The sequence below is a fragment of the Mastigoproctus giganteus genome, chromosome 12, assembly GCF_048544385.1.
Source record: "Mastigoproctus giganteus isolate SK-2022 chromosome 12, ASM4854438v1, whole genome shotgun sequence".
NCBI classification, from domain to species: Eukaryota; Metazoa; Arthropoda; class Arachnida; order Uropygi; family Thelyphonidae; genus Mastigoproctus; species Mastigoproctus giganteus.
In genome coordinates this window covers 50,690,111-50,716,898 of record NC_143586.1, presented here as the reverse complement: position 1 = coordinate 50,716,898, position 26,788 = coordinate 50,690,111, and the positions used below count along the sequence as shown (strand labels likewise).

General features: G+C 36.6%; 1 protein-coding gene across 1 annotated transcript in view; it reads right to left on the bottom strand.

The window, feature by feature from the left end:
• Positions 1-26,788, bottom strand: part of Atg2 (Autophagy-related 2) — a 359,564-nt gene that overhangs the window by 112,112 nt on the left and 220,664 nt on the right. The window contains exons 28-29 of the mRNA XM_090386633.1: positions 19,853-19,996; positions 9,975-10,104 (exon numbers count right to left, since the gene is read on the bottom strand). Coding sequence (XP_090242759.1) covers positions 9,975-10,104; positions 19,853-19,996 — 274 coding nt within the window. The remainder of the gene's footprint in view (positions 1-9,974; positions 10,105-19,852; positions 19,997-26,788) is intronic.

Sequence of the window (26,788 nt, the reverse complement as noted above, 5' to 3'; positions counted from 1 at the left end):
CAAAAAAAAAAAAAAAAAAAAAAAAAAAAAGTACACTAATCATTAATACAACTTTAGCACCTATGTTAGAAGTATGCCTTTCAAGCTATTTCTTCTAACATAGGTACTAAAGTGGAATTGGAGACATCAGATTTTGTGCCCAATGGCACTCTAGAATGTCTGTCCAATGTGGCACCTGTGAGCTGGCAACCATCTTTTCTGAAATGTGGTTGGAAGAAATTCTAGGATTTAAGCATAATAAATTAACTGTTCTGAAATAAAGCTAAATGTTTTAGACATTTAAAATTTTCCTTGCCTGTACTACTAAATAAAATATCAGCATTGAGTTTGATAAACCATTCAAGGCCTTATACCCGTCAATCAGATCACCTCATCTCCAAACACTGCAAATTGCAGAACTTAAGCCTTTCTTGGTAACAGAAATCCTTTGCTCCATTCACCAATTTTATTGCCCTTCTCTGCACTCATTCTAGCATTCCTAAAATGAGACCTTCAGACCTGTATGCAGTACTCAAGGTATAGCTGGACCAATCTTTATACAAGGGGACAATCGCCTAATCCCTGCTGGCAAAATTCCTGTATATTATTGACAAGACACCATGAGCTACTCTTGCTGCCTGTCTGCACAGCTCAGAAAACTTCATATATGATTTCACAATTACCCCCAGGTCCTTTTCATTCTCCACTACCCTGCATGTAGTACCACCCAGTGGTATGTTACTCTGGAGTTACTGCTACCCATATGCAGTACTTTACATTTGTTAATGTAAAACTTCAGTTGCCACCTCTCAAGCCCATCTGCTCAACTTTTCTAGATCCAGTTGCAGTAGTTGTACTGTCATTAATAATTCTGCCAACCTTCATATTGTCTGCAAACTTGGACATTAATCCTGATATATCTTCATCAATATAATTGATAAATACAGAAAACAACAACAAGGGGATCCAAAACGAACCCTTGGGGACTCCACTAATAATATTAGTCCACAAAGAACAATGTCCATTGACTGTCACTCTGTCTTCTCCACCCAACCATCCCCTTATCCATAGCAGCACCTTGCCTTTAATGCCATGCTGCTCCAATTTGTACAGTAGCTCTTCCATGAGCAACAGTATCAAAACCTTTCCTAAAATCCAACTAGATGATATCAAAATTATTTTTTTTCATTCAGTTCCTTTGTGACCACATCATAGTATCCAATCAAATTTGTCAGACTAGACCCCACACACAAATTTGTGTGTGAGTGAGTGAGACAACAATTTGTCTCTCTCTCTCTCTCTCTCTCTCTCTCTCTCTCTCTCTCTCTCTCTCTCTCTCTCTCTCTCTCTCTCTCTCTCTCTCTCTCCCCCCCCATGATGTGAGTCCACCCTGAAGTGAAGGAAAAGTACATATGTAACAATACTACATTGGATTTTATCAACAATGTTTATCTTCTGTACAGAAGAGAAATCTTTGATACAATTAAACAACAAAATAAAGAAGTAAAAACTCTCCATGGGTTAATAAAAAATATGAGTTTCAACACTTGTCTTTTCTGGTTAGTATGATCTTCCTGAACCATGAATCAGATATAGTCATGCGTTTTTAGCTCATGCTGCCTGGTTGGGCATCTCTTCTCCACTGACTATGTGGAGAAGAGAAATCCAAGTTAGAGTGCAGATATTGGAATTTGATTGACATTTTTGATCCCATTTTTTCCCCCCCAACAGATTCTTTGTTATCTTCACTCTTAATTTTACCAAGAAAGCTATTCACCACAAGGTCAAAATGGACTTCCAGGAATTTTGCTCAGCATTAGTCATTTTGTCTTCCAGTTATTGTAAAGCCGTTATTGTAAATTTTTTGTAAAAGTTAGATTAAAATGTAACTAAAAACATGAAAATACCGTAATGTGAACTCAATAACCCTTTTTTTTCCCCCTCTTTTTTGGTAATTAATTCCAAGACGTTGGAAGTTGAAATTTTTGTTAAACGAAAATTTCAAAAATGTTGAAATTTTTATTTTGTTTTGAAAAATTAAGCTATTTATAAATTTATGTCCAAGCACAACAAAAATCATTTTTTTTTTTACTTAAGGATTCAAACACAAAACACGTGGCCAGCATGTTTATAAACGCTACTATTCAGGAAGGGCTATGCAGTCTGGTACGGGAATGCACTACACCTTTGTCATTATTATATGTTGCGTTATAAGAATTTCTAACACCTTTGTGATATTTTTTATCAATTTCATTTCTGGAGGTCACAACCATAAAACATTTTTCACTTTTTGGTTTATTAGGCTTTTCTTTTCTGTTGGTGCAATCTACTACAAATGGGTAGTAAACTATGTTTCCCCTTCGCTGAAATCTTCAATCATATAAAAAACAAATTTTCGGAATCTTTTTTCTTTCCTGTTTACTTATTACAGTGAAGCAGTTTATTCATGCATAGGTAATGCACACACATCATTTCTACTACCTAGGTTATTTTAATTATATCTCATATTGTGAATACCTTCACGAGTTTCCATAGTATTGCACTACCTCGAATAAGTAATGCTTCACCTATGGAGAAGACTAGTGTGAATAGCGTGTACATTACCCATGCATTGGTCTTCTCCATAGGTGAAGCGTTACTTATTTGAAGTAATGTAATACCATGGCAACTTGTGAAGCTATTGACAATATGAGAAATAATTAAAACAATGCATTAAAACTACCTTGGTAGTAAAAATGATGTGTGCATTACCTATGCATAAATAAACTCCTTCATACTCTTTCTAGGCATTTAGCCAAGAAATATCTTTTATTTATTACAATGATGAAGAGAAAATCAATCAACAGAAAGTGCAAGTGGTGGCAGTGCTATGATTTCAAAATGGCGAAAATTATTAAGTACGAAGCAGGACAAAGTTTGTTATCTATTGCACAGGAATTAAGTCTTGCTGCTTCAACAGTGAATACCATTGAATTTAAAGAACAGTGTACATATAATATAACATGGTAAAGGATCAACGCATTTAAGATCGACAGCAGTGATCACTAAACAGCGTTCAGGTGCTATATCGAAGTTGTTGTTGTGGTGTTTTCTGGTGCAAGGGCTACATACGCCATATTGCACCTCCCAAATCAATTGACTTTACATATAAAAACTGCTTAAGCAGCAGTTAGAAATGGTCATACATTTGAATTTGTTTTAAATAGGAAAGAGACAGGTTGTAGATTTGAAATCAAAGACGCTCATCGGGTATTGAACAGGCTACATTCAAGGAGTATGTTTTACTGTAAGTGGTTGTAAGTAGTGTGCACACTGAGGAGTATCATTTCCTGGAAGCAGATAGATTTTTGAGGTGAGTGTGACCTATTCGAATTCAGGCTAAGATTACTTTTTTTCAATTTTTATGGAGGCTAGAAGTCCATAATTGTGGTTCAGATTTTATTTGAAATAGTTTATTTGCATTTTCCACAGGCGCCTCTGTAGCCAATGATAGGAAGGAGTAGCAGTGCCTAGCACATGCTTCTTGATTAGACCGGGGTTTGAGCCCGTCACCACCAAATACAGAGGATGCGGAAAGGTCAGGGAATGACCACCGCATATCCCGGAGCAATATGGCCTTAGTTGCTAATGCTCCTAAAAACCAAATAACAAACAAACAACAACAGCATTTTCCACAGAAGTGAGCATTGTTTCCATAGATGTTCTCCATATATTGTCTATAATCAGGATATGGGACAGTATCATTTGTTGAGGATACGTTGGAAGGAAGCTTTGCAGCAGCATCTGCACATTCATTTCCTGGATGTCAGTTTGCTGATGCACATAAAGATGCATCAAGCTTATGTCTCATGAGTTAAAATAAAGGACTGTTAGGTGAGGAAGTGCTTTTCAAAGCTAAAAGAGCGCTCTGTGAATCAGTTTATATTATGCTTTTATTTATTGACAGGAGTGACGTTTGAGATGTTTTTCAGAGCAAGCTTAATGGCATGGAGTTCAGCAGTATAACTGCTGCATTCAGCTGGTGGTGAAATTGAAACAGTTGTATTAGGGAAGAGAGCAGCTGCATCCACTCGATTGTCAGACTTTGAACCATCGGTATAGATCTTGGTAAAGTGGGGGTACTTTTGTGTGTGAGCAAAATTTAGTTGTTGCATGTTAATATTTGCTATAGAAAAAAATAATAAAATTAAATAAAGTAAATAAAAAAAATTGTCACTCCAGACAAAGTATTCATTAGAAGAAAGTGTGAAGGAAGTCTATGGGGAATCTGGATCTTTTTATTACCTGAGGATATTATCAAGCTGAATATACAAGCTTTCCCTTAAATTCTGCAATATGATATCAGTAGGCTGAACTGTTCTGGGTTTATTTGCATAATGGATTTTACATTGAGGATCATGTAGTAGTGGCTGACGAGGATGAGTAGACAGGCTTTTAATGTATTAGAGAAGAGAGCAGCTGCATCCACTCGATTGTCAGACTTTGAACTTTGAAGCTGAATAGTTCATCAACAACACCTTTCTTCTGATGCCAAAGGAGGTTTGTGAGCCTTAACAAAGACTTTGAACTGGTGATGTTCTATATGCATCTAGGACTAATGTAAGAGAAGAGTGTTGGATGGGTGCAAGATGGGCTAAGGTGCTCTCCCTAGCTGAGTCATAAATAGATGCTTTGTAGTCTAGCCAAGATCTAATTTGGGACTTATATAAGGGGGCAGGGTATAACGATCTGCACCCCAAGATGTACTGGAGATGATGTTTTTATTATTTGGTTTTTAGGGGCATTAGCAACTAAGGCCATATTGCTCTGGAGATATGTGGTGGTCATTCCCTGACCTTTCTGCATCCTCCGTATTTGGTGGTCTACTGGAGATGATCCAGGGGTATTATTAGTATGTATTTGAATGTAATGCGTTCTGACAACTTGATTATATGGGTCAAGTTGCAAAAATATATAGGTGTTTGTTTCCCATAAATTGATGCACACGAAGTTTTTTGCAAAAAAAGAAATTAAAATGATAAAAATAAAAAATACTAGTAAGTACAGTACAAATGATTTTTATTGCAGTATGTATACCAAAAGAATATAAGTGAAGTATGTACTGTATTTTTATTTTGAAAAATAACTGATCAGCTTGATTTGCACAGTTTTTTCTTCTTTTTATCTGCATACATCTCTTTATAACATCGAATGTCATTTTGCAACGCCTACCTTACTTTCATACCTTGTTCGATGTTTGGATCTAGAACACTGCTTTTCAATCGGGGTGCTGCGGCACCTTAGGGTGCCACGTAATTTGCATTTAAGTTACTGAAACTTATTATTTTTTAATTTATATATTTATTTCATTATAAAAAGGTGTACAGTATCTTTTCAATTTTGTGGTGATCTATAATTGATGTTTACTTAGTACCTCTATACAAAGAATAAAATTATATACTATATATATATATATAAATATAATTTGTATTATGAAATGTAATTTTTATAATTATATTATTGTAATAAATAACATATTTTTTTTAATATTACATATATTGAGGAGTAGGGGTGCCGCAAAATAAAATAAATTACTTATGCGTGCCGTTATTTAAAAAAAAGGTTGAAAACCACTGATCTAGAAGAACTCTCAGTGCTATTACATTTTTTTTCTTCTTTCCACTCATATTTGCATATAAAGGTGTAACATTTTTAAAAAATAATCTTTAATAAAATTACACAGCGAAAAATATTTGTACAGCTTATGCATATTCAACGACCTCACCGCTCAGGATCTAGACTGTTTACTAATGTATGAATGCTAACAGAGACCGTATATAATGGAAGTTGCGACAACAGTCAGTGTGGCCTTGAATCCACAATGCATTGGCCTATGTGCTGGCATTATAATACATACATACATACATACATACATATCAAATGTATTGGTGCATAACGCAGTTATTTATTATTTTTTTTTTTTTTCAGTTTGTAAACTGAGCTATGCAAAGTATTCCTGTATATTCATTTTCTTAGACATTTGACGTGCTCCTGTAAGTTTAACTTCTTATCAAAAATTAACCCTACAAGGCAAAGTGTTCACCATTGGTAGACTGTGATTGGCCAAGATGTGTAAAATTCAGGTTTAGGATGCATTCTGTGCTTTGGGCAGAAATGTATGCTGCAGATTTGTGGCTGGCGTGTATCTATTTTGTGCCATCCATAATTCAATGTCTTTTAGTTGATCAGGGTTCAAAGACTTTGATAAAGTTGTATCTGTCCTTGTTACTTATTAGACGCTCAAAGTCTACATCCACACAGTTCAGGGTGCTGAGCATCTGTTTGGGGGAAGAAACCTCTCGGTGAGTGCAGCTGACAATCTTAGGCCTGGCTGTGTGATCCTCCAAGAGCAAGCATTCCAAATATTTGGAGATGATATCTGGCCTATTAGCAAATGGTAATAGGGTTGTTGCATGGTTGACTTAAAGTTTTTGAGTGTGGGTTTGGAATAATTTTGGTTTCATTAGATGTGGTTGCAAAGTTAGAGTGTGTGGGGAGACTGAATCCATAAGGCCTGCACATAATGGTATTTAGTATGTGGAGAGACTAAATACTGGGGGGGGGGGGAGCCAGTTTGGAGAAGGTGACCCCAGATGGTCAATGAGGCATGCCCATGCCCCACCAGATGGAAGAAAATGATATGGTGAGGAGACAATATACTTCTCTCCCCAACCCATGAAGTAGGAAGAAAGTACCATGCAAGAGTGCACTGGTATGTGGTGGCCAATGGCCTTGGCAGCAATAGTCACATCCAGTGAGTTTGTCTCAGAGGACACAGCCACTGGTGTCTTCCACAGCAGAGGGATCTTGAAACAGGTGAGCAGTGGACTGCATCAGTTCTGTGTCCAGTCCTGGGTCCTGTTGCAGAAGGTCCTTAGTGTGATCTTTCCATTTGAATGTTTCTGTTCAATTAGGTTGAATTTTTCATTCAGTTACTGGCTTTAGTTGTGATGAATAGCAATAAGTGTCCTCCACCTAGAAACACCTCTTGTGCAAACTTCATGAAGGCCAGGAACTCCTCCCTCGAATCTAGAAGGTGATGCTCCAGTCCTGCTGGTAGATTTCCGTCATAAGTCGAAAGTGGAGGTACTCAAAATGGTCGCAGCTGTACATAATGTGGGACCATGTTTCTATCTCTCCACATGTGCAGAGGGGGTCTTCCGTTATTCAAAAATAAGTTAACTTGGCATTGAAGGCACAATGGCCCATCAGGAAAAAAACGTTGTAAATAGACCTAGGTGGAACCAAGAGGAGGCTATAGGATACACGCATCAGACTGTAGGCAGGAACTTCCTGGTAATTTTCCCTTTTGTTGAAGCAGACCACCTTTCCTGCCATGCCTGCTGCTGTTATTTATTTGTTGTTATTTTGGTTTTTAGGAGCATTAGCAACTAAGACCATATTGCTCGGGGAATATGCGATGGTCATTCCCTGACCTTTCCGCATCCTCCGTATTTGGTGGTGATGGGCTCGAACCCCAGTCTAATCAAGAAGTGTGTGCTACGCACTGCTGCTCCTTCCCACCTAGCTACGGAGGCGCCTATGCCTGCTGCACATGATTCTCAAGTCTGGTCCTTTCTTCTCTTCCCTGCTAAGTTGGTGTATTTCCCCAGAGTGTAGGGTAATCCTTTGGTCAGGTGGTATGTCATTCTGCAGCATATAACTTTAGATCAAGGGAGGGCATGGAGGACTTGGAGGGCATGCATACTAACAGTATGGCAGGCATGGGTGATGACCAGGAGAATTGAGCATTGTATGGTGTTTTTTTGTTAACCACACGGGGGGAAGTGTACGTAATCGCTGGGGTGAAGCAGGCTTTATAATACAGTATTAGTGTGCATTTTTTGAGTCCAGTCCTTTTCTTGTTATTCTATCTATTAATTTGGCATATCTTATTTTTTTCTCTCAAGTATTTGAGATGAGGATGGAAGGAGGTGAGGGTGTTCCTTCTGCTCTGAGGAGTTCTTCCTGGTTTTTCTATCACTTTTTGGGACCACCAGTTTATTTTTTTTCCTTTGTCATGAAGTAAGTTTAAAGTCGTCTATATCTTCAGTCTGGTTAGCAGTCCGTATGGCTCTGGTCTCAGTAAGATTTCTGTCTCTTCTTGTCATTCTTCATGAGCTCAATTAATCCATGATTTATGGATTAACGGAAGAGTTTGGATTATAGGGTTTAATTTCTGCTGTTCTTGCAGACCGCTGGATCGAATGTCGTGATACATGTATTTGAAAACTGCCTTAGGCATAAAAAGTGTGTGGACTCGCCGTCACCTGGAGAGTTTGAGGAACATAAAATATATCCAATTTGCATAGTTTGAACTACTAAACATCACAAAGCACTATATTCATGCTGCCTTCCGATACTTGGTCAGCACCACCTATCGGTGGTTGTGGTAGCGGGAGGCAGACGAAGCTTGATACTGGCCCATTTCAATAACCAGTATTCAGTGGTGTACACCCGCTTAAGACTTGTAGGTGCAGCTGAAGCCCATATGCACCATAGATAATGGCAGGATAGATCGTGGAGGTGATGAATTTAACAGTGAGGGGATGTTGGATGTGTATCAGCTGCTGTTTTGAGATCACCGTAAATGATAAAACGGTATTGATTTTGTCGGTTTGGTTGACAAAGGATATCTTTTGATCAAACAGAACACCAAGGTCTGTGTGCAAGGGTACGTTTGGTATTGGTACTCCTCTGAGTAACACTTGAGCAGCATTGGCACAGATGTAAAGGAGAATATAACCTGAGCAGACTTCTATGGGTTGATTTTTATATCAAAGCTTGCCAGGTACAATTGAAGATCCATAAGTGAGAACTGATCCTGTTGCTGAGCTGAACAGGGCTGTTGCCAGGGTTAACTTGCATCAGCACTTTGAGGTGATAAGCACAGCATATGAGACCGTTCATGGAGGCAGTAATGGGCATGATAGTAGCCGTGAACTCCCTGCGGTAATGTCACAGGATAGGGTGTGTTGTTCCCGATGCAGAATAAGTGTTCTGTGCCAGAGCAGAGATTCATAAAAGCACAGCATATCACCTCGAATATGAAATTTCTCCTTAAGTAGAAGGAGAAAGGCTGCGACATGGCATCAAAGGCTTCGCTTATGTTGAGATATATGGTTGCCAGCTAAGCTCTGAATGTTGAGGGAATGAATTCTGTGGTGGTTGCCAAGTTTGTGACTGATGATTTTCCTGGGATGGCAGAGTGGATTTTAGATGGTTTCATCTGCAGGATTTGGTGAGTAATTGTGGGTAGCAAGATGTAGATGGGACTATGGTTGTACTTGACAACCTGGCGATGTATTTTTGAAGATCAAGCATTTGATTGAATCAACCATGTGGGGCAGCATAAAATGGCTTTCCTTTCCTCAAAGTGCAGTCAAGATTTTCTTGGATTGTAGCAGCATCTTTCTGATTAAAGTGGGTATTAAAGTAGAATGACTTGGATTACCTTCAAGCATAGCCAGAAAGTAGTAGCTGTAATTTAATGCAGCGAAAAAAAAAAAATGCAAGATATGGAAATAATAATCCCGAAGTAACTTATACACTTGGAGTTGAATAATGAACAGTAGAGGAAGAAAGGAATTTGGGGTTGGAGGGCAGGCACTATGATATAAGCAGACACTGAAAACTAAAGGATTAAGTCAATCTGGACTGAAGAAGGCAGACATTGTTTGGCTTTCTTCTCATTAAAAAAAAAGAAAATGTACATAATGAGATTACAAATATCACAATATAGATGTGTCGTGAAGCAGTTAACATGTTATATATTTCATTTTATATATTTCAAGTTATTTAATAAATATTTCTTTACATATAATAACCTCTAACTCTCCTTTCTGATGAATCCTGTAAGATAAGATCCTTGTAAGATAAGATGGTGCAAGATAAGATCTTGCACCAGTCAGCAAATAAAAATCATCACCCCTCGTATATTAACTTCATAAACTTACTTGAGCTACTCTGAGAAGTGAGTGATAAATCCCTCATAGCCTCTGCCATCAGATCATGTACATGTTCTGCTTGGGACTTTGACAGTGTACTTACACCTTCAGTCACTCCATCTGGGACCAGAACTGGACCCTTAAAAGAAAATACATCAATGGTATAGTACATATATGAGGTGAATCAAGTGTCCTCTGTATACTCCTTATTAAAATTGTTTTTACATGTCATTTTCTCACATTAACATTTACTTAGTTTCTGAAATGTGAAGGTGCCTTGTTAGCTGTGTCATTTTTCAAAATGGCAACTCTTTCAGAATACATTTGAATACGGATTGTGGAAGAGTAAAATTTTATTTGATTTTACTGCCAGAAAGAGAAAGTGAAATATACAGCAGAATGTATGCAATAGTTCATCATTAAAAAAAGTGATGTGACCTATTCATAAATGGTCATTTCAGTGTAAACAGATGATGTTAGCTAACAGAAAATCAATACTCATCTACTCATACCCCAGTGCAGTGTTTCCCAAACTTTTTAATCACAGAACACTTTATCTCACAGTATATTTACGGAACATTTTTTATCTCGTATATTTACGGAACATTTTTTATCTCTTATATTTATGGAACACTTACAAAACACAAGTTTAGTGGGACCAAAGAGCTGTTTGCTAATATTTTATTATGTACAACACACTGTGCATCAGGAGCATCTTTATTTCTAACACATGTAAAGCTGAAATTCAAATAACTGTCATCATATTTTCGTTTTGGTCTTTTATTAGTTGGTTCCTGTTTTTTCACTTTGGATTTTTGGGGAACAAAATGCTGCGATTGTTCATCCTCACCTTGAAGTGGGATAATATTATGTTTGATTTCATCGATTATAGTTGCACTAATAGGAGTACTTGCTTCTCGTTTTAAAGTTCTTTTTTCAACAACAAATCCATGGTAATTTATTTTAATAATAAAATTTCAAAATACTAATAATTATCAAAAAAAAATTATACAAGGAAAGTGAGTTTAGTTATGATACTGGTTCGCTTCCCTCTCTCCTTCAACCCATGTACTCCATGGCTAAATCTTATACGAATGGCATATTAGATCACTATATTGCTACTTTTTCGTAGATGTCATTACCTCTACACATACTTCTCTATGCAAAAGCCTACCAAAATAAAAAGTCCTCCATGGTCTTTCCCAGTATATTAAAAAAAAAAAAAGTTAAATTATGATATAAAACTGGTGTATGCTGCAAATATGCAAATTTTATTTTATTTTTTAAATTATGAATTATGATTTTCCGCAGAATTTGGGAAATGCTGCCCCAGTGCATGATAAAATGTAGTAATGAAAGGTGTGAACCAAATAAATCCAAAAGTAGTTAAATGGTGGCCACAGAGAACCAAGCAGCTTGTTACAGAATTATACCAATGAAGGAAGCAAAAATTTTGAAGTGTACTACAAACATAAGTTGCATACTGCATTGTACCCACAATATGGCAAAATAATGCCTTGGAGATATATTTTCATGTCAGAATGCTAGAACAGCATAGGCAAATGAGAAGTCTGTGTATAGGCCTTAAAATGCATGCTAAGTAGCTCAAATGATATCAACTTTTAAAGGGTCACAATGTTATATCTATATAAAAATAGCGATACATGGCTGTACTTAAAAGTGATGCACTACATTTCAAAAAAATTTTTAATACTAAATACCATGCGACAACCCTCAACATATCAGTCTTTTCGATTCAAAAGGCCTTAAGGTCCATCCTGCTATGCTACACCATTTATTCATCAACCTCTGTGAGACAGCAGATGCCTCTCTTCTTCTTCTTCTTGGTCCTTAGCTGGCAGCTGGGGGAGGCGATTGGCCACGCAACCAGTATGCTGCTGTAGGTGCCGCAGGGTTTCGGACTTGCTCTGTGATGTTCTTCCATACTTTACGATCCATGGCGTCAGTCCTGGCCTGGTTAAGGTCGAGACGTCGGCTCTTCAAGTCATTTTCCACTTGCTTGGCCCACGTTTTGCTAGGTGCAGTCCATTGGATGCTCCGTTGGGTGGGTCGTTGTCTCCAAAGGAGTGTGGATGGTATTCTGTTCGTGCCCATTCTACATACGTGGCCAAACCATCTAAGCCTTCGCTTCTGGATTTGGTCGGCAATGGTTGGTTGCTGTTGGCATATGGTGCGGATGGTATCATTAGTGATGCGGTCACGAAGTGAGATGCCCAAAATCTGCCGCAGGCATCGCATTTGGAATACCTCAAGTTTGTTTAAATCTAGCTTGAGACAAATCCATGTTTCTGATCCGTAAAGGAGAATAGGCAGGATCAAAGTCCGGAAGAGTCGGATTTTAAATGATATGATATGCACTGAGATGCCTCTCAGTGCATATCATAACAATGATTAAGTATATGATCTAGGGAACTTGAATATGGCTTTACCCTGTAGTGCACATCTATTTAACAGATAACTAGGCTCTATTTAACAGATAATTAAGCTGATTTATCAAGAATTTCTTGTTGAAATGCTTTGTTATATTTTAGAGGGAGAAAAATACAGTGGGCAAATATAATTAAGCATAATAATTGAAATATATAAAAAGAAACTCATAAAAGTTTTAAAATTTATAAAAATATTTGTACTCCAACAAAATGCTATATTTTCTTGAATGCCCCATGAACTTTTTTTTGCTAAAAACACAAATGCAAACCAAAAGTTTGACATTACAGGATGTAATGTCAAAATTTTGACATTACATCCTGTGTAATTTTGACATTACACAGGATGTAATGTCAAAATTGGGGAGTGGTTACTGATTGGTAATAAGCAGCATGCATTAGAATGACTTGGATAATCTTCAAACATGGCCAGAAAGTAGTAGCTGTAATTTAATGCAGCAAAAAAAAATGCTAGATCCTGGATCCTGCTGGATCTAACACTTATAGATCTAGTGTTTCCAAATAGTGGAAATACTTGAATAATGAACAGTAGAGGAATTTGGGGTTGGAGGAGTGGGGGATATATTATGAACAGACGTTTAAGTTCTCCATGCAGTGTAGACATGCTGTCAGAAAGGATCCATGGTGTCCTCTAGGACATTTCTTTTAGAGATGGGGGAGGTCATAATTCCATTGTACAAGGCAATTGGAATACTATGTCCAAGTATGGAGACAGCCTTATTAAAAAAAAAAAAAAAAAAAAAGAATCACAGAACGTCTTGAAAGGATTTAAAGATAGGCAACCCACTTGGCAATTTTCAAATAGATACTGATACAAAGGAAGACTGAATATGCATGTTATAGAGCTTGGCAACCAGGCATATTAAGGGAACTTGAGTGAGATGTATAAGGCTCTGAGAAGGAGAAAGTAAAATGAATAAAGGAGAAATTCCCACTGTTATAAATAATTCTCAAAACTAGGGATCGTAAATTCAAATTACAGGAGAAGAGGTTTACACTGAATCATAGCAAATTCTTTTAGCCAGTGACTGATAATTAGTGGAAGTTATCTCTCCCATGGGTAGCCAAGGTGAGAGCTTGGTGGAAATTTAAGGATTAGCTGGATAGACACATATATGAAGAAGGAAACACATAAGTCGATTTTATAATTCAAGTAAAGAAGTGTGGTATTTCAACACAATTATTGAAATAATGCTCACTGCTCGAGAATGTCATGTTGTCCCTTCCTGTGACAATACCATTTTGGTATCTTTAGAAACAACTTCATTTTTTTTTTCCCTACCTTTGTCTGATGATGGAACCAAATAGTTCTAAAACTAGTCACAACAGTGTCTTTGAGATTTTAATGAATAACAAATTCATCTACTGGATGATGTTATTTAATTAAAAATAATATTAGTTGCTTTAAGTCAACTTGTGGATAATCTAATTATTTCTAAAGAATCTAAGCTGTATCTCTGTCAGTATCACAAGGGTGACAGTGGAAACATTATCTTCCCTCCCTACCAGCATTAAAGACAAATACAGAATGGAGTGCGAGCATTATTTTCACCTTAGAAAATTTTAAAAATAAGTGTTATCTTAGCAAACGTCCTTGCATAAACCTTTGTCTATATATTATCGCTTTTTTTTTACTGTGAATATCACAAAAGCCGATTAAATAAAACATTTCACTTATTGTTTGTCAGTTTGCACTTTAAGAGAGCGCTTATGGTTCTCCCTATCCATTGCACCATATGGATATTTCAAATAGGTAGGCTGGGCTGAGCAGATCCAATAATATCTCATGTTCCAATTATATCATTTTTCTCCATAGGCAAACATAATTCCTATTTAAATATTACACAATGCAACTTCTTAAACTCTTATCAAATATAGAAATAAATGGCATAAATGTAAAGGGCACTATGATATATAGTACATCTCTCACAGTCAAAAGTGACAAGTGGGGCCATGTGACGTGAAGCGAGTCTCACAAAAAGAATAAGAAAAAAACTGATGAAATCATTTTCATTATTCATTTTTCTGTATTAATCACACAACATAACAGCAGAGACAAACTTGGGTTCAGGAGCCACTTCCACACAAGACATATGCATATACCTACATTTTCATCCTATGAGCAGGCAAATACAGATTACAATTATATTTAAAAAAAAAAAAAAAAAAGGGGTGTGGTTCTAATTTCAAATTATGTGAATCTCCAAAAACTTTACTACTTGATTGAAGAATGTGTATTCCTATAAGGGTTGCCACACAAAATTACTGAGTATACATCTTTTCTTTCAGCAATACCACACTAGTGCAGAGCCAAAGAGCTTTCAGTGTGTATGTGGTCTGCAAGCTCTCAACAAGGTAGACTGTTGGCATTCGAGGTGAGCGGACGCGCTTAGACAGGGCTCCCCAGTTAAGTGGTTTACTTTTGGATAGTGCTTTTAAATATTTGATTTATTTGGATATTGTTGGATTATTTTGTTATAGGTTTTCCTTTAACTGTTTGATTTTAATAATATTATAGATATAATTTTTTAAAGTTACTTTCATTGATATTTATTTAATTTTATAATGGTAGTTACGAGATCTGCCTTAAACACGTTACAGGGTATCATGACTCACACAGCAATTTACAGGTGAGTAATGATTTAATCCGTTGTGGAACCTGTGGAATGTTTTCCAAGGTCGACCTGGTGACTAATCCTACCTCACCTGGGGATTCTTTTCTTTGTGATCGTTGTAAGGAGTGCACCGATCTTAAATTACAATTTGGTCTCAAGCATTTAGGGCATAATGCCTCAAGCTATGAAGGAGTCTAGACTATGTATAAATATAGTGCAAATGCATCAGAAATACATAGCTATATCTGAATAGATCAGAATATTGGTAAAACGGCATCGTTTTAAGTTATATCTCATATTGTGAATACCTTCACAACGAGTTGCCATGATATTGCACTACTTCGAATAAGTAACGCTTCACCTAAGGAGAAGACTAATGTTACTTATTCTCAGATGGATACCACCACCCAGACGGCACCGTTTCAGAGCTATTTGGCCCTTCTTCGGTGGGTGGGTAGGTACCCGAGTGATGCAACGATGGCAAAACAGTTATGAAGTATAACTCCACAATATGAGAGATGCCTGATGGTGTATCATGTATTTAGACTCAAGCATTTAGGGCATAAGCCTCAAGCTATGAAGGAGTCTAGACTATGTATAAATATAGTGCAAATGCATCAGAAATACATAGCTATATCTGAATAGATCAGAATATTGGTAAAACGGCATCGTTTTTAGTTATTCACAATATGAGATATAACTTAAAACGATGCCGTTTTACCAATATTCTGATCTATTCAGATATAGCTATGTATTTCTGATGCATTTGCACTATATTTATACATAGTCTAGACTCCTTCATAGCTTGAGGCTTATGCCCTAAATGCTTGAGTCTAAATACATGATACACCATCAGGCATCTCTCATATTGTGGAGTTATACTTCATAACTGTTTTGCCATCGTTGCATCACTCGGGTACCTACCCACCCACCGAAGAAGGGCCAAATAGCTCTGAAACGGTGCCGTCTGGGTGGTGGTATCCATCTGAGAATAAGTAACATTAGTCTTCTCCTTAGGTGAAGCGTTACTTATTCGAAGTAGTGCAATATCATGGCAACTCGTTGTGAAGGTATTCACAATATGAGATATAACTTAAAACGATGCCGTTTTACCAATATTCTGATCTATTCAGATATAGCTATGTATTTCTGATGCATTTGCACTATATTTATACATAGTCTATTACAATTTGGTGCATTGATGGAACAATTTGAGTCCCTGAAAAAACGAGTGCTTGCCCTGGAAAATAATGCATCTGGGAGCTCGTCAGGGACTCAAAACTCCAGCAATCTACCAAGTGATGCACACCCGATTCGAGCCTCAAAACAGAAAAACCAAGTGCAAACTACTCTGGTTAAAAAGGACATTGTTTTATTAGGAGACTCCATTGTCAGGGAAACGGGGAATATTTTTTGTAATAAGGATAGGTGGAGCAGAACCAGGGTATGTCTGCCGGGAGCAACTACTGATGATGTCATCAACAGATTGTCAGATTTTAAAGGGGGTAAAGAAAATATTATTATTCATGTGGGGACAAATGATATTAAACGTACACAATCTGACGATTTGTTGGAAAAACACAGGACCATGCTGAGGAAATGTCGCGAGCTAGGCCATAATGTCTATGTGTCTGCAATTCTGCCCAGACACGATAGGAGGGATTATATGTTAAGAGCCCTGTGGATTAACTCAAGACTTGAAGGAATCTGCAAGGCTTTAGGAGACGTGGTGCCACCCGGAAATTGGGGATGATGAGTTTCAGTACGGCTTATATAATGTATTTAGGAAGGATAGGTTAGATAGAAGGGGTGGTGGGGTAATGCTTATCAGAAGCAGGCTGAGTGCGACAATAGCTTTCCCGGATTCAGACATTTCACATGCTAGTATAGAGTCTGTATGGTGTGAGATAGTTGGAAACAAAGGTATAATGAGAGTAGGAGTAATCTACAGACCAGGTGATTGTGAAGATTATGACAAAAGCCTCTACATGCAAATGGAATGGGCAAGTAAGCATCAATGCCTTATTATCGGTGATTTCAATTTGCCTCTAATTGATTGGAGTAAATGGGAAGGAAACTCGACATGGGGAACAAAATTTTAAAATCAACTAGATGACTGTTATTTGTATCAACATGTCAGGGAAAGTACTAGAGAAAAGAATATCCTAGACCTCATCATCACACATGAATCAGATGACATAACAGGGCTGACAGTAGAGGAACCAGTAGCAGGAAGTGATCACGGAGTTCTACGGGATGATGACGAGAGAGGTAGCAGAAGTAAAAGGCAAAGGAATGGGTTTTAATTTCAGAAAAGGAAATTATGATGCCTTAAGGTACTACATGGCCTCTATTAACTGGGTAGATACCGCGCAGAGAATGAATACAATTGAACTGTGGTACGCTTTTAAAACATTAATCACAGATGCCTTGAATGCGTATATACCATTAAAAAAAATACTCCACGAGAAGGGTTCCAAGTTGGATGAATAGTGAAGTTGCCACATTATTTGAGCAGAAAAAGGTGGCATGGAAGTGTTACAGAGCAATAAAAAGTACTGAAGCCTATAACAGCTACAAGGTGATGTGTAATAGAGCCACAGAAAAGGTTCGACAGGCAAAGGCAGTTTATGAGAAATCACTAGCAAACAGAGCAAAGAGGGGGGATAAAGAATTCTTCACATATATAAATGCCAAGAAGAGCAGGACAAACCAGATCGGACCTTTACGTAAGGGAAAGGGAATAGTAATAAATACACCAGCTGCCGTTGCAGATGAACTCAACAGTTATTTTGCATCGATATTTACAAATGAAAAGCCTTTTGTGGCAATGGGAAATTGTGGGAGCGAAGTTAAAAAATATGTAATTAATGATATTGAAATTTCACAAGATTATTTAATGAAAAAACTTCGAGCTACAGACCAGTAAGGCTCCTGGAGATGATGGAATATACCCTATAATCTTAAGAGAGGCGGCAAGCGAGTGCATTGAACCATTGAGGCTAATTATGCGAGCATCACTAGAGACTCTGGGGAGATCCCTTGGATTGGAAAAGTGCAAATGTATCTCCCATACATAAGGGTGGCTCTAAAAGTGAAGTTGGAAATTATCAACCTGTCAGTCTGACTTCAGTAGTAGGGAAAATCATGGAGGCAATGATCAAGGGTGGAATTCAGGATCATTTGGATTGAATTGAAATTCTCAAGGATACTCAGCATGGTTTTGTAAAGGGAAAATCATGTTTAACAAATCTGGTTCACTATTTCGAAAGGGTCACTCACGACCTGGATTTAGGGAATAATTTCGACATTGTTTATTTAGATTTCAGCAAAGCTTTTGACTCAGTCCCACATGAGCGGTTGCTTTATAAGCTGGAAAAGGTTGGAATCACTGGGAAAATTGTTAGATGGATAGAAGGATGGCTTCAGGGCAGGAGGCAGAGGGTTGTGATAAATGGCTATTCCTCAGATTGGGTTGATGTAAGAAGTGGGGTTCCCCAAGGATCAGTATTAGGGCCACTGTTGTTTTTAATTTTCATAAACGACATTGATGAAGGGATAGAGGGCGTGATGTCTAAATTTGCAGATGATGTTAAAATTGGTAGAGTAGCTAATGATCACTGTCAAGCTGAGCTTCTTCGGAGAGACCTAGATAGACTTCAGGAATGGTCAGAAAAATGGCAGCTGTGCTTTAATCCAACAAAATGTAAGGTATTACACCTGGGAAACAGTAATCCCAAAAAAACTTATTCACTCGGTGGAGTTCAACTAAACCCAGTACTGGAGGAAAGGGACTTGGGTGTTATGATACGGTCAGACATGAAATTCTCTGAGCATTGTAAACAGGTTGCAAGGAAGGCTCATGGTGTCCTATCGATGATCTATCGAACTTTTGCAAGTAGAGATAGGGACGTGATAATCCCATTATATAAGGCTTATGTTAGACCACACTTGGAATACTGTGTTGAAGTATGGAAATTGCAACTAAAGAAAGACATCGAGCTTCTTGAAAGGGTGCAAAGAAGGGTAACTCGCCTGGTGAGATCGGCAAAAGGGCGTCCTTATGAAGAAAAACTTCGAATATGTGGGTTGCACAGTATGGAAACTAGACACCTTAGAGGAGATTTGATTGATGTGTTTAAGGCTCTGAGAGGCATCAGTAAAATGAATGAGGACAAAATTTTCAAGATTATAAATGATGCTAGAACTAGGAGACATAAATTCAAGTTACGGGGGGGAAATGTTTAGATTGGACTGCAAGAAGTTTTATTTTAGCCAGCGAGTTATAAATTACTGGAATAAGTTGCCTTCATAGGTGGTAGAGGCCGACAGTTTGGGGAAATTCAAAGGTCATCTGGATAGTACTTTCGGGTAAGGATAGCACATAGGATGATAGGTTTAATTTTCTTTTTTTTTTTTTATTAATTATTATTATTATTTAGTTTTTTATTTTATTTTTTATCATTGTTTTGTTCAGATTTTTTTTTTTTTTTTTTTTTTGGCTGGTGCAGCATAAGCCATAGGCTTTCTTGCACCATGCGGCCGTTACTAATACTAAAGGTCATCAATGATATGAAGTGAAAATTCTGCAAAATTTTACAGTTTACAGAAACAAAATATATGTATAATAAAATTAACAAAATTAATTTTATCAAGAATACTGTGCAATTAAATTGCACAAAAAACCAAATTTCTTATTCAGCATACATAATTTTAAGTGCATACTCTACATTTGCTGTAATTCATTAATCACAGAATCATGGGGTTGAGGGACTATTAAATTTTACAAGAGTGTTATACTTACTTCTGCACTTCGATAGCCAGTAGGCTCAGGAAGCAGATCTTCATAACTTGCAAGGTAGGTAAGGAGAATGCATAAAGCATGACAAGAATCAGCACAAGTCCTAATATGAACTATATTGTTAGAAGCTCTCAAATCAAATGCTGGCTGTAGAGGATATGGAAGTGAGGAGAAAGAAATTATTTATTAATATTTAATCTCAAACTAAAAATAAACTTTAAAATGTCAGTTAAATATAATAAAATTAGCAATTAAAATCTTATTTAGCACAAAATGTTGGCCCTTACTATTGGCCCATACTATTATTACAGATAAAGCATAGAAAAACAAAATAAAATCACTTATGTACAATACAATGTACATCATAAGTCATTTATATTGTACAATTTTAATTTAAATTGTGTGTTAATTTTAATAAAAATAAAAAAAATTAAATTATTAATTTAATTTAACATTGGGTAATAATACCATGCATATTTAAGTTATTTTTCTTATTTGCAAAGTAAATAAAGAAACTAAGAAAGGAAATAAAATAAAAATAAACTAAAATGGTTTCAGATCAATTCATTAACCTTTTTTGTTGTATACTTAAATTCTTAACAATGATCAAAAAAGATGACTGCTTTATCCAAAAAAAATTAAATTTCAATATCCTTTTCACTTTTTCTTATATACCATCATCATCCAAGCCTGTAATAACCCATGGGTGTATGAGTCACTAAGGCAGCACAGAAAAGGTCCAGGAGGATGGATCTGCATGAATGGGTCACTAATCATAATGATTCACTCTTCTTTGTCCTACCATAATGAGAGGTTTCATTCTAAGTTATCCAATCAGCTTGATTTTGTCCCATATAGGTAACTCATCATTTATTACAAAGCTAACTCTACACTGACAGGTTACACCGGTAAAAGAGGAGGATTTGACATTGTATCCAGACAATAGCCAGTTGGTTATCTACAAGCCTAGCCTAGGAGTGTGTGTGGGTGGGTGGGGGGGGGTTTCCTCCGGATGAAACAGTAACCCATACAGGATAGTTATAATTAAACTGCACCACTTTAGATGCCTGTAGGTGGCAAAACTAGAGATGAGATTTAGAACAGACAGCATTTGTATCATGAAGAAATTAAAGATACAAAAAAAAAAAAAAAAAAATTAATAATAATAACAATAATTCCAAAACTGCAGCACCAGCACTTGGCACTGCAATCAATTGGTATGCAAAGTACATCTTATGCATGGTGTAATAAAATCATATCCAATAAGAGTAGTAAGCAAAAGTCATGGTATTGAAATGAAGGATTTCACTTTGTGCATCAAGATTTCTTTACCAAAACAACTGTAATATCTTGTGTGTGTGTGTGATTCAGAAATAATATTTAAAAAAAAAAAAAAAAAAAAAAAAAAATTGGACCCATTTTTCAAAATGGATTGTGAAAAATTGAGTAAATTTGAAGAAAACAGTTGCTTTGTTTTCATAACTCCCAGCAAAGGACATTGCTCGATTGTGTTGGCTATAGCTGATTTTATCATATAAATTGTATAATGGTCTGATAGTACAAAGAGGAAATTGCAAGAACCAGATGTACCAATGGCAGAAGTCCACAAAGTGCTCTGATCCCTCTTGCAAATGGTATCTTTGAAAGGCAAAATATCACTATATATGATATGCTAATTTAACCCTGAGCTCCATCCATATAGCTGAAACTCCTATTAGCTGTTTTTGAAAATTGATGAAATAATGAGCACTTATGTTCTGGAGCATTTAACATCACATTATCTCCACTGTACTGACTTTACAATATGGTTTTTGGTTAGGATGGAAATGGATGACATATGACCTAGGAACATTTCATGGACCACCATATGAGTATTCATCAAGAGCTCAAAATGAGGCACATTTAAGGGTAAGCAGCGTTGTAAACACCCATAATTTTTAGGAATGGGGGAACACTGCCTCCATGCGTTACTGATGATGTCCCTCCCTAATATGTGTGTGTGTTACTGTTTCATGTGAGTTCACAGAAAACTTTGTGATAGACCTCTTCCTTGAGGAGGATCAAATATGTTCCCAGAACATATACCATTATTACAGATAAACATTGTAGTAGCATGTGATGCAAGAAAGCAAGTGTATGAGCTTATGCAGCATCAGCCAAAAAAAAAAAAAAAAACACACCATTCCCTCCAAATGCCTGTCCAGTTGTTCCTTAAATTTATTCAACCTATCAACTTGCACAACGACAGATGGAAGTTTGTTCCAGCAATTAACCACCCGCTGGCTAAAGGCAAATTTCTGCACATCTATTCTATATCTGTCCTTTCTTAATTTGAATTTATGCCCCCTTAGGTTCGTAATCTGAACAAGTGGAAAGATCCCATCAGAATTCAGCGTGCTCAACCCATTCAAGGCCTTACGCACCTCAATCAGATCACCGCGCAGGTGCCTAGTCTCCAGCCACTGCAATTTACAGAACTTAAGCCTCTCTTGGTAAGAGGATCCCCTTCATTCCCCTCACCAATCTTGTTGCCCTTCTCTGTACATGCTCAAGTAAATCTACATCCTTCCTAAAATGAGGCCTCCAGACCTGTACACAGCACTCAAGGTGTGGCCTGACCATTGCCTTATACAATTGGACAATCACCTTTTCCCTGCTAGCAAAATTCCTGTATATCATTGACAAAACCCCATGACCTGGCTGGAAGTCTGTCTGCATTGCTCAGAAAACTTGCCACAATTACTCCCAGGTCTTTTTCATTTTCTACCACCTTAAGTGTAGTACCACACAGTTGGTACGTTTCTCTGGGGTTACTTCTACACATATGCAGTACTTTGCATTTGTCAAGGTTAAACTTCAGTTGCCACTTCTTAGCCCATCTGCCCAAATTATCTAGATCCTGTTGCAATAGCACACTGCCATTACTGTCATTAACAACCCTGCCAACCTTTGTAGCATCTGCAACCTTCGACATTAAGCCTGATATACCTTCATCAATATCATTGATAAATATACAAAACAACAGTGGACCCAACACCGAACCCTGTGGGACTCCACTAATAACATTAGTCCACGAAGAGCAGCACCCATTGATTACCACCCTCTGTCTTCTCCCACTTAACCATCCTTTTTATCCATTGTAGCAACTTACCCTTAATACCATTCTGCTCCAATTTGTACAATAGTCTTCTATGCGCAACAGTGTCAAAAGCTTTCCTGAAATCCAAATATATGATATCAAAATTATTTTTTGCATCCAGTTCCTTTGTAACCACATCATAATATCCTATCAAATTTGTCAGACAAGACTTTCTCTTAACAAACCAATTCTGTGTCTGAATTATTGCTGCAGTCTTGTCTAGATGATCCTGCAATGCATCTTTAACCAGTGACTCCATTATTTTACCCGGAACAGAAGTTAAACTAGCTGGTCTGTAATTACTCGTGTCACCCTTTGATCCTCCTTTGTGAATTGGGGATACATTTGCACATCTCCAGTCCGTGGAACCTCCCCTGAGTCCAAGGATGCTCTTATAATTATGGCTAAGGGTTTGCTTAGTTGCTTTGCTGCCTCCTTTAATATAACTGGATAGATCCCATCCACCCCAGGTGCTTTTCTTAGGTTTAACTTCGACAATTTCTCCTCTATTTTGCTCTCAGTTATTACAAAATAATTAAGTATCCTGCTACAATTTGATAACCTTCTGCCATTTTCACACCTTAATAATTCCTCACGTGTGAATGTAGATGCAAAATACTCATTCAGTTTGTTTGCTATCTGAGCAGGATCATCAATAGTCGAACCAGAACCATCGATATCAAGTGGACCAATCAGATTCATCCCCTTCCTTTTAGAGTTTATATAAGAAAAGAAATCCTTGCTGTTTTTCTTAGCACCTTTTGCCAAGGATTTCTCATAATCTGCCTTCGCCTGCCTAACCTCCTTTGTGACCTGATTACAGACTAGCTTATATCTGCCACACGCTTCTGAGTCGCTTGATAATTTATATGCATCCCATGCATTTTTCTTCTCTGTTACGATCTCCCACACCATACAATTCCTTCCTTCAAGAGAGAGTATATTAGTTCAACTGTTTTATGCCGGGTGGAGTTTCACCACACTGCTCAGCTGGTAAAACAGTTGCTTCAATTCATATTTGATGACAACTATATAATTCCCATATATAACATAATGTAAAAATAAGTAGTATGATACAATTTCCCTATATTTTACTTGACCTCTTGTGTTACAAATGAATGAAAAATGCAGTATCCATTTCCAATACAATTGACTATTGCATCAAGCAATTTTAACAAATCTTCACAATCTCATTATGACAATTTTATGGAAATAAATTGTAAGTACTAGCACGACTATACTTGCAAGGCACTTTGTTTGCTATACTGGTTTAGGCACTTAGTTTGCAAACACTACGGTTGAAAAACTGATGTGGCTGGAATAGAAACTAGACTTGAATACTGCACAATGTGGAACATCTTGTGAAATGATGACATAAGCCAATGGCCAACATGTTCCTTTTTAATCATGCAACTGACAAATACTTCAGAGGAGAACACATGCACTAGCTACTGAGTGGGAGTCATTCTTGAAAGCTGGTAAGAGACTCTTTTTATTGCTTACTGTTAGTAGTACAGTTATTATACATTTATCTGATAAAGTAGGTGAAGCTGATTCTTACTTGGTCTTGAAATTACTCAAAAATACATCAATGTAGAAAGGGATTTTTCCTCAACTGTGCTCATTACATTAATATAAGAATCATATAAATACAATTAGTATACTTTTATGTAATTCCCTAGGTATATAATTAATATACACATTTTTATGAAGTCTATAAATTATAAGTTTATTTTACAACAGTACAGGTAACCCTTGTATAACATGGTAGTTAGGTTCCTATAAAATCTTGTGTAAAAATCATGTTATACGGGACTAAGAACCAATACAAGACGGGGGAGGGAGTTACGTTCCAAAAGCCAACAAAATGCACCTTTTTTTTTAAAACTATCGGAAACTTTAATTTTTATAAAAAAAAAACTGAACAGATGTCTTACAAACTGTGATACATAGGTCAGTCAATGTATGTTCATTTAATTTTCTTCCTCTTCATAGATGTTAAACACAATCAAACAAGAACTCTGTTTCAGAATATCTTCATTTTCTAAATGTTCTTCTAGTGTCTAGATTTCATGTTTCTGCTTACTTTTAAAAATCAGTAATCTGGGTTTGTTTGCTTTTGCTTGATAGATCTTTGTAAATTTCATGGTATGGAGCTAAGCATGCTTGAAGCTTGCTTTTGAACTTTGCGCTCCTTTCAGTCGAAGGATCTCTATTTAAAAAAAAAAAAAAAAAATTCTAATTGCTATATGCTCTTTAGCATAAAATTTGGAACTTATCTGTGCTATCATCCTCTGAATTGATTTAGTTTACTGCCAATGCCATTTCCACCATTCTGCTTCGCCAGCCTCTTTTTACCTGCATTTCTTCGTCAATAGTCATATCATCAAAACCTTCCCCTCCTACCAACTTAGCAAGTTCTACTATTGCTCTGATCCCATTTTCTACCAGTACAGCCATATTTCCTGAATGAACTGATTCTGGCCATAGATTTTCCCAACATGCATTTAATGTTGATGGTTTTACTTCTTTGAATGATAAATCTACGATTCCAATACAGTGTACAACTGAAAAATGTTTCCATGCCTCCATCATTTCAATAAATTCCGAATCATTTTTTTTCCAACATCCATTGTAACAATTTTCTGATATAATGAATTTTAAAGACAGCTATAATGCCTTAATCTAAGGCCTAAATTAAAGAAGTTGTATTAGGTGGTAGGAACATTACTTCAATGTTTGGATGACTTAAATCTTTTGGATGGCCTGGTGCATTATCCAAAAGCTGCACAAAATAGTTTTGCGTGGCTAGCACAAAACAATTTTTGATGCCTTAAAACCTGGTGCAGTTTTCTGTTTTTTGAAATAAAAAGTTCTGTTTGGCATTTTTTTCCCAAAGATCTGTCTCATCGGCATTGAAAACTTGATGTGGTGTGTATCCACATTCTTCAATAATTCTTTGAAATTCCTCTGCATACTTCTCGGCAGCTTCATTATCAGCCGATGCATTCTCCCCTTGAATTCATGTTACGTAATGATAAGCAGTTTTTAAATTGCTCAAACCAACCTTTGCTGGTAACAAACTTCCGGTTATTAGAAGACTCTCCATTTTCTTTTAAATGGTTATAGATTTTTAGTCCCTTTAGTTTATAGTCAATCCAATTACTGAGTGTTTTTTTCCATTCTCAATTATTGGCACTCTGAGACAAACTGTCATATTTGAAGAAATGAAAGATCCTGGAGAAACAGCAGTTCTAATTTTCTGTTGTTCAGCAGTTCTCTTTTTTCTTTATGGTTCAGATTGTAGCTTCATTTAAATTTAAAACTTTTTGCAATGTATGATACCATTTCCCCCTTTTTTAAGATGATCCAAAATTTTTATCTTTGATTCTATAGAAATAGTTTCTTTTGAGTGGTGCATTTTTTTTTTTTTTTTTAAAAACTTTCTTTAGGCATAATTTAGGACTGGAATTTAATTCACAACGAAGAAATTGTTCCAATGTGGTTCTTAAGAACAAATGTTTAATACATACCCAGCAAAATTATAAATGATCAAATAAAAACCGAAATAACCTTACAAAAACCTTAAGGCTCAAACTGCATGCTACGAAGTCAATTTTTTATGGTCTCAAATAAGCACAAGTTTGATAGCACAGAATCTAACATGGGGATTTTCCAATGCTTTTTTTTTTTTTTTTTTTTTTTTGCATAACTAGTGAGTCGACAGTAGAGATTCATAAAAAATGATAGAAAAGTTGAAAAATTACATCTGGCATAATAGCACGGTTCTTCCTGCACAA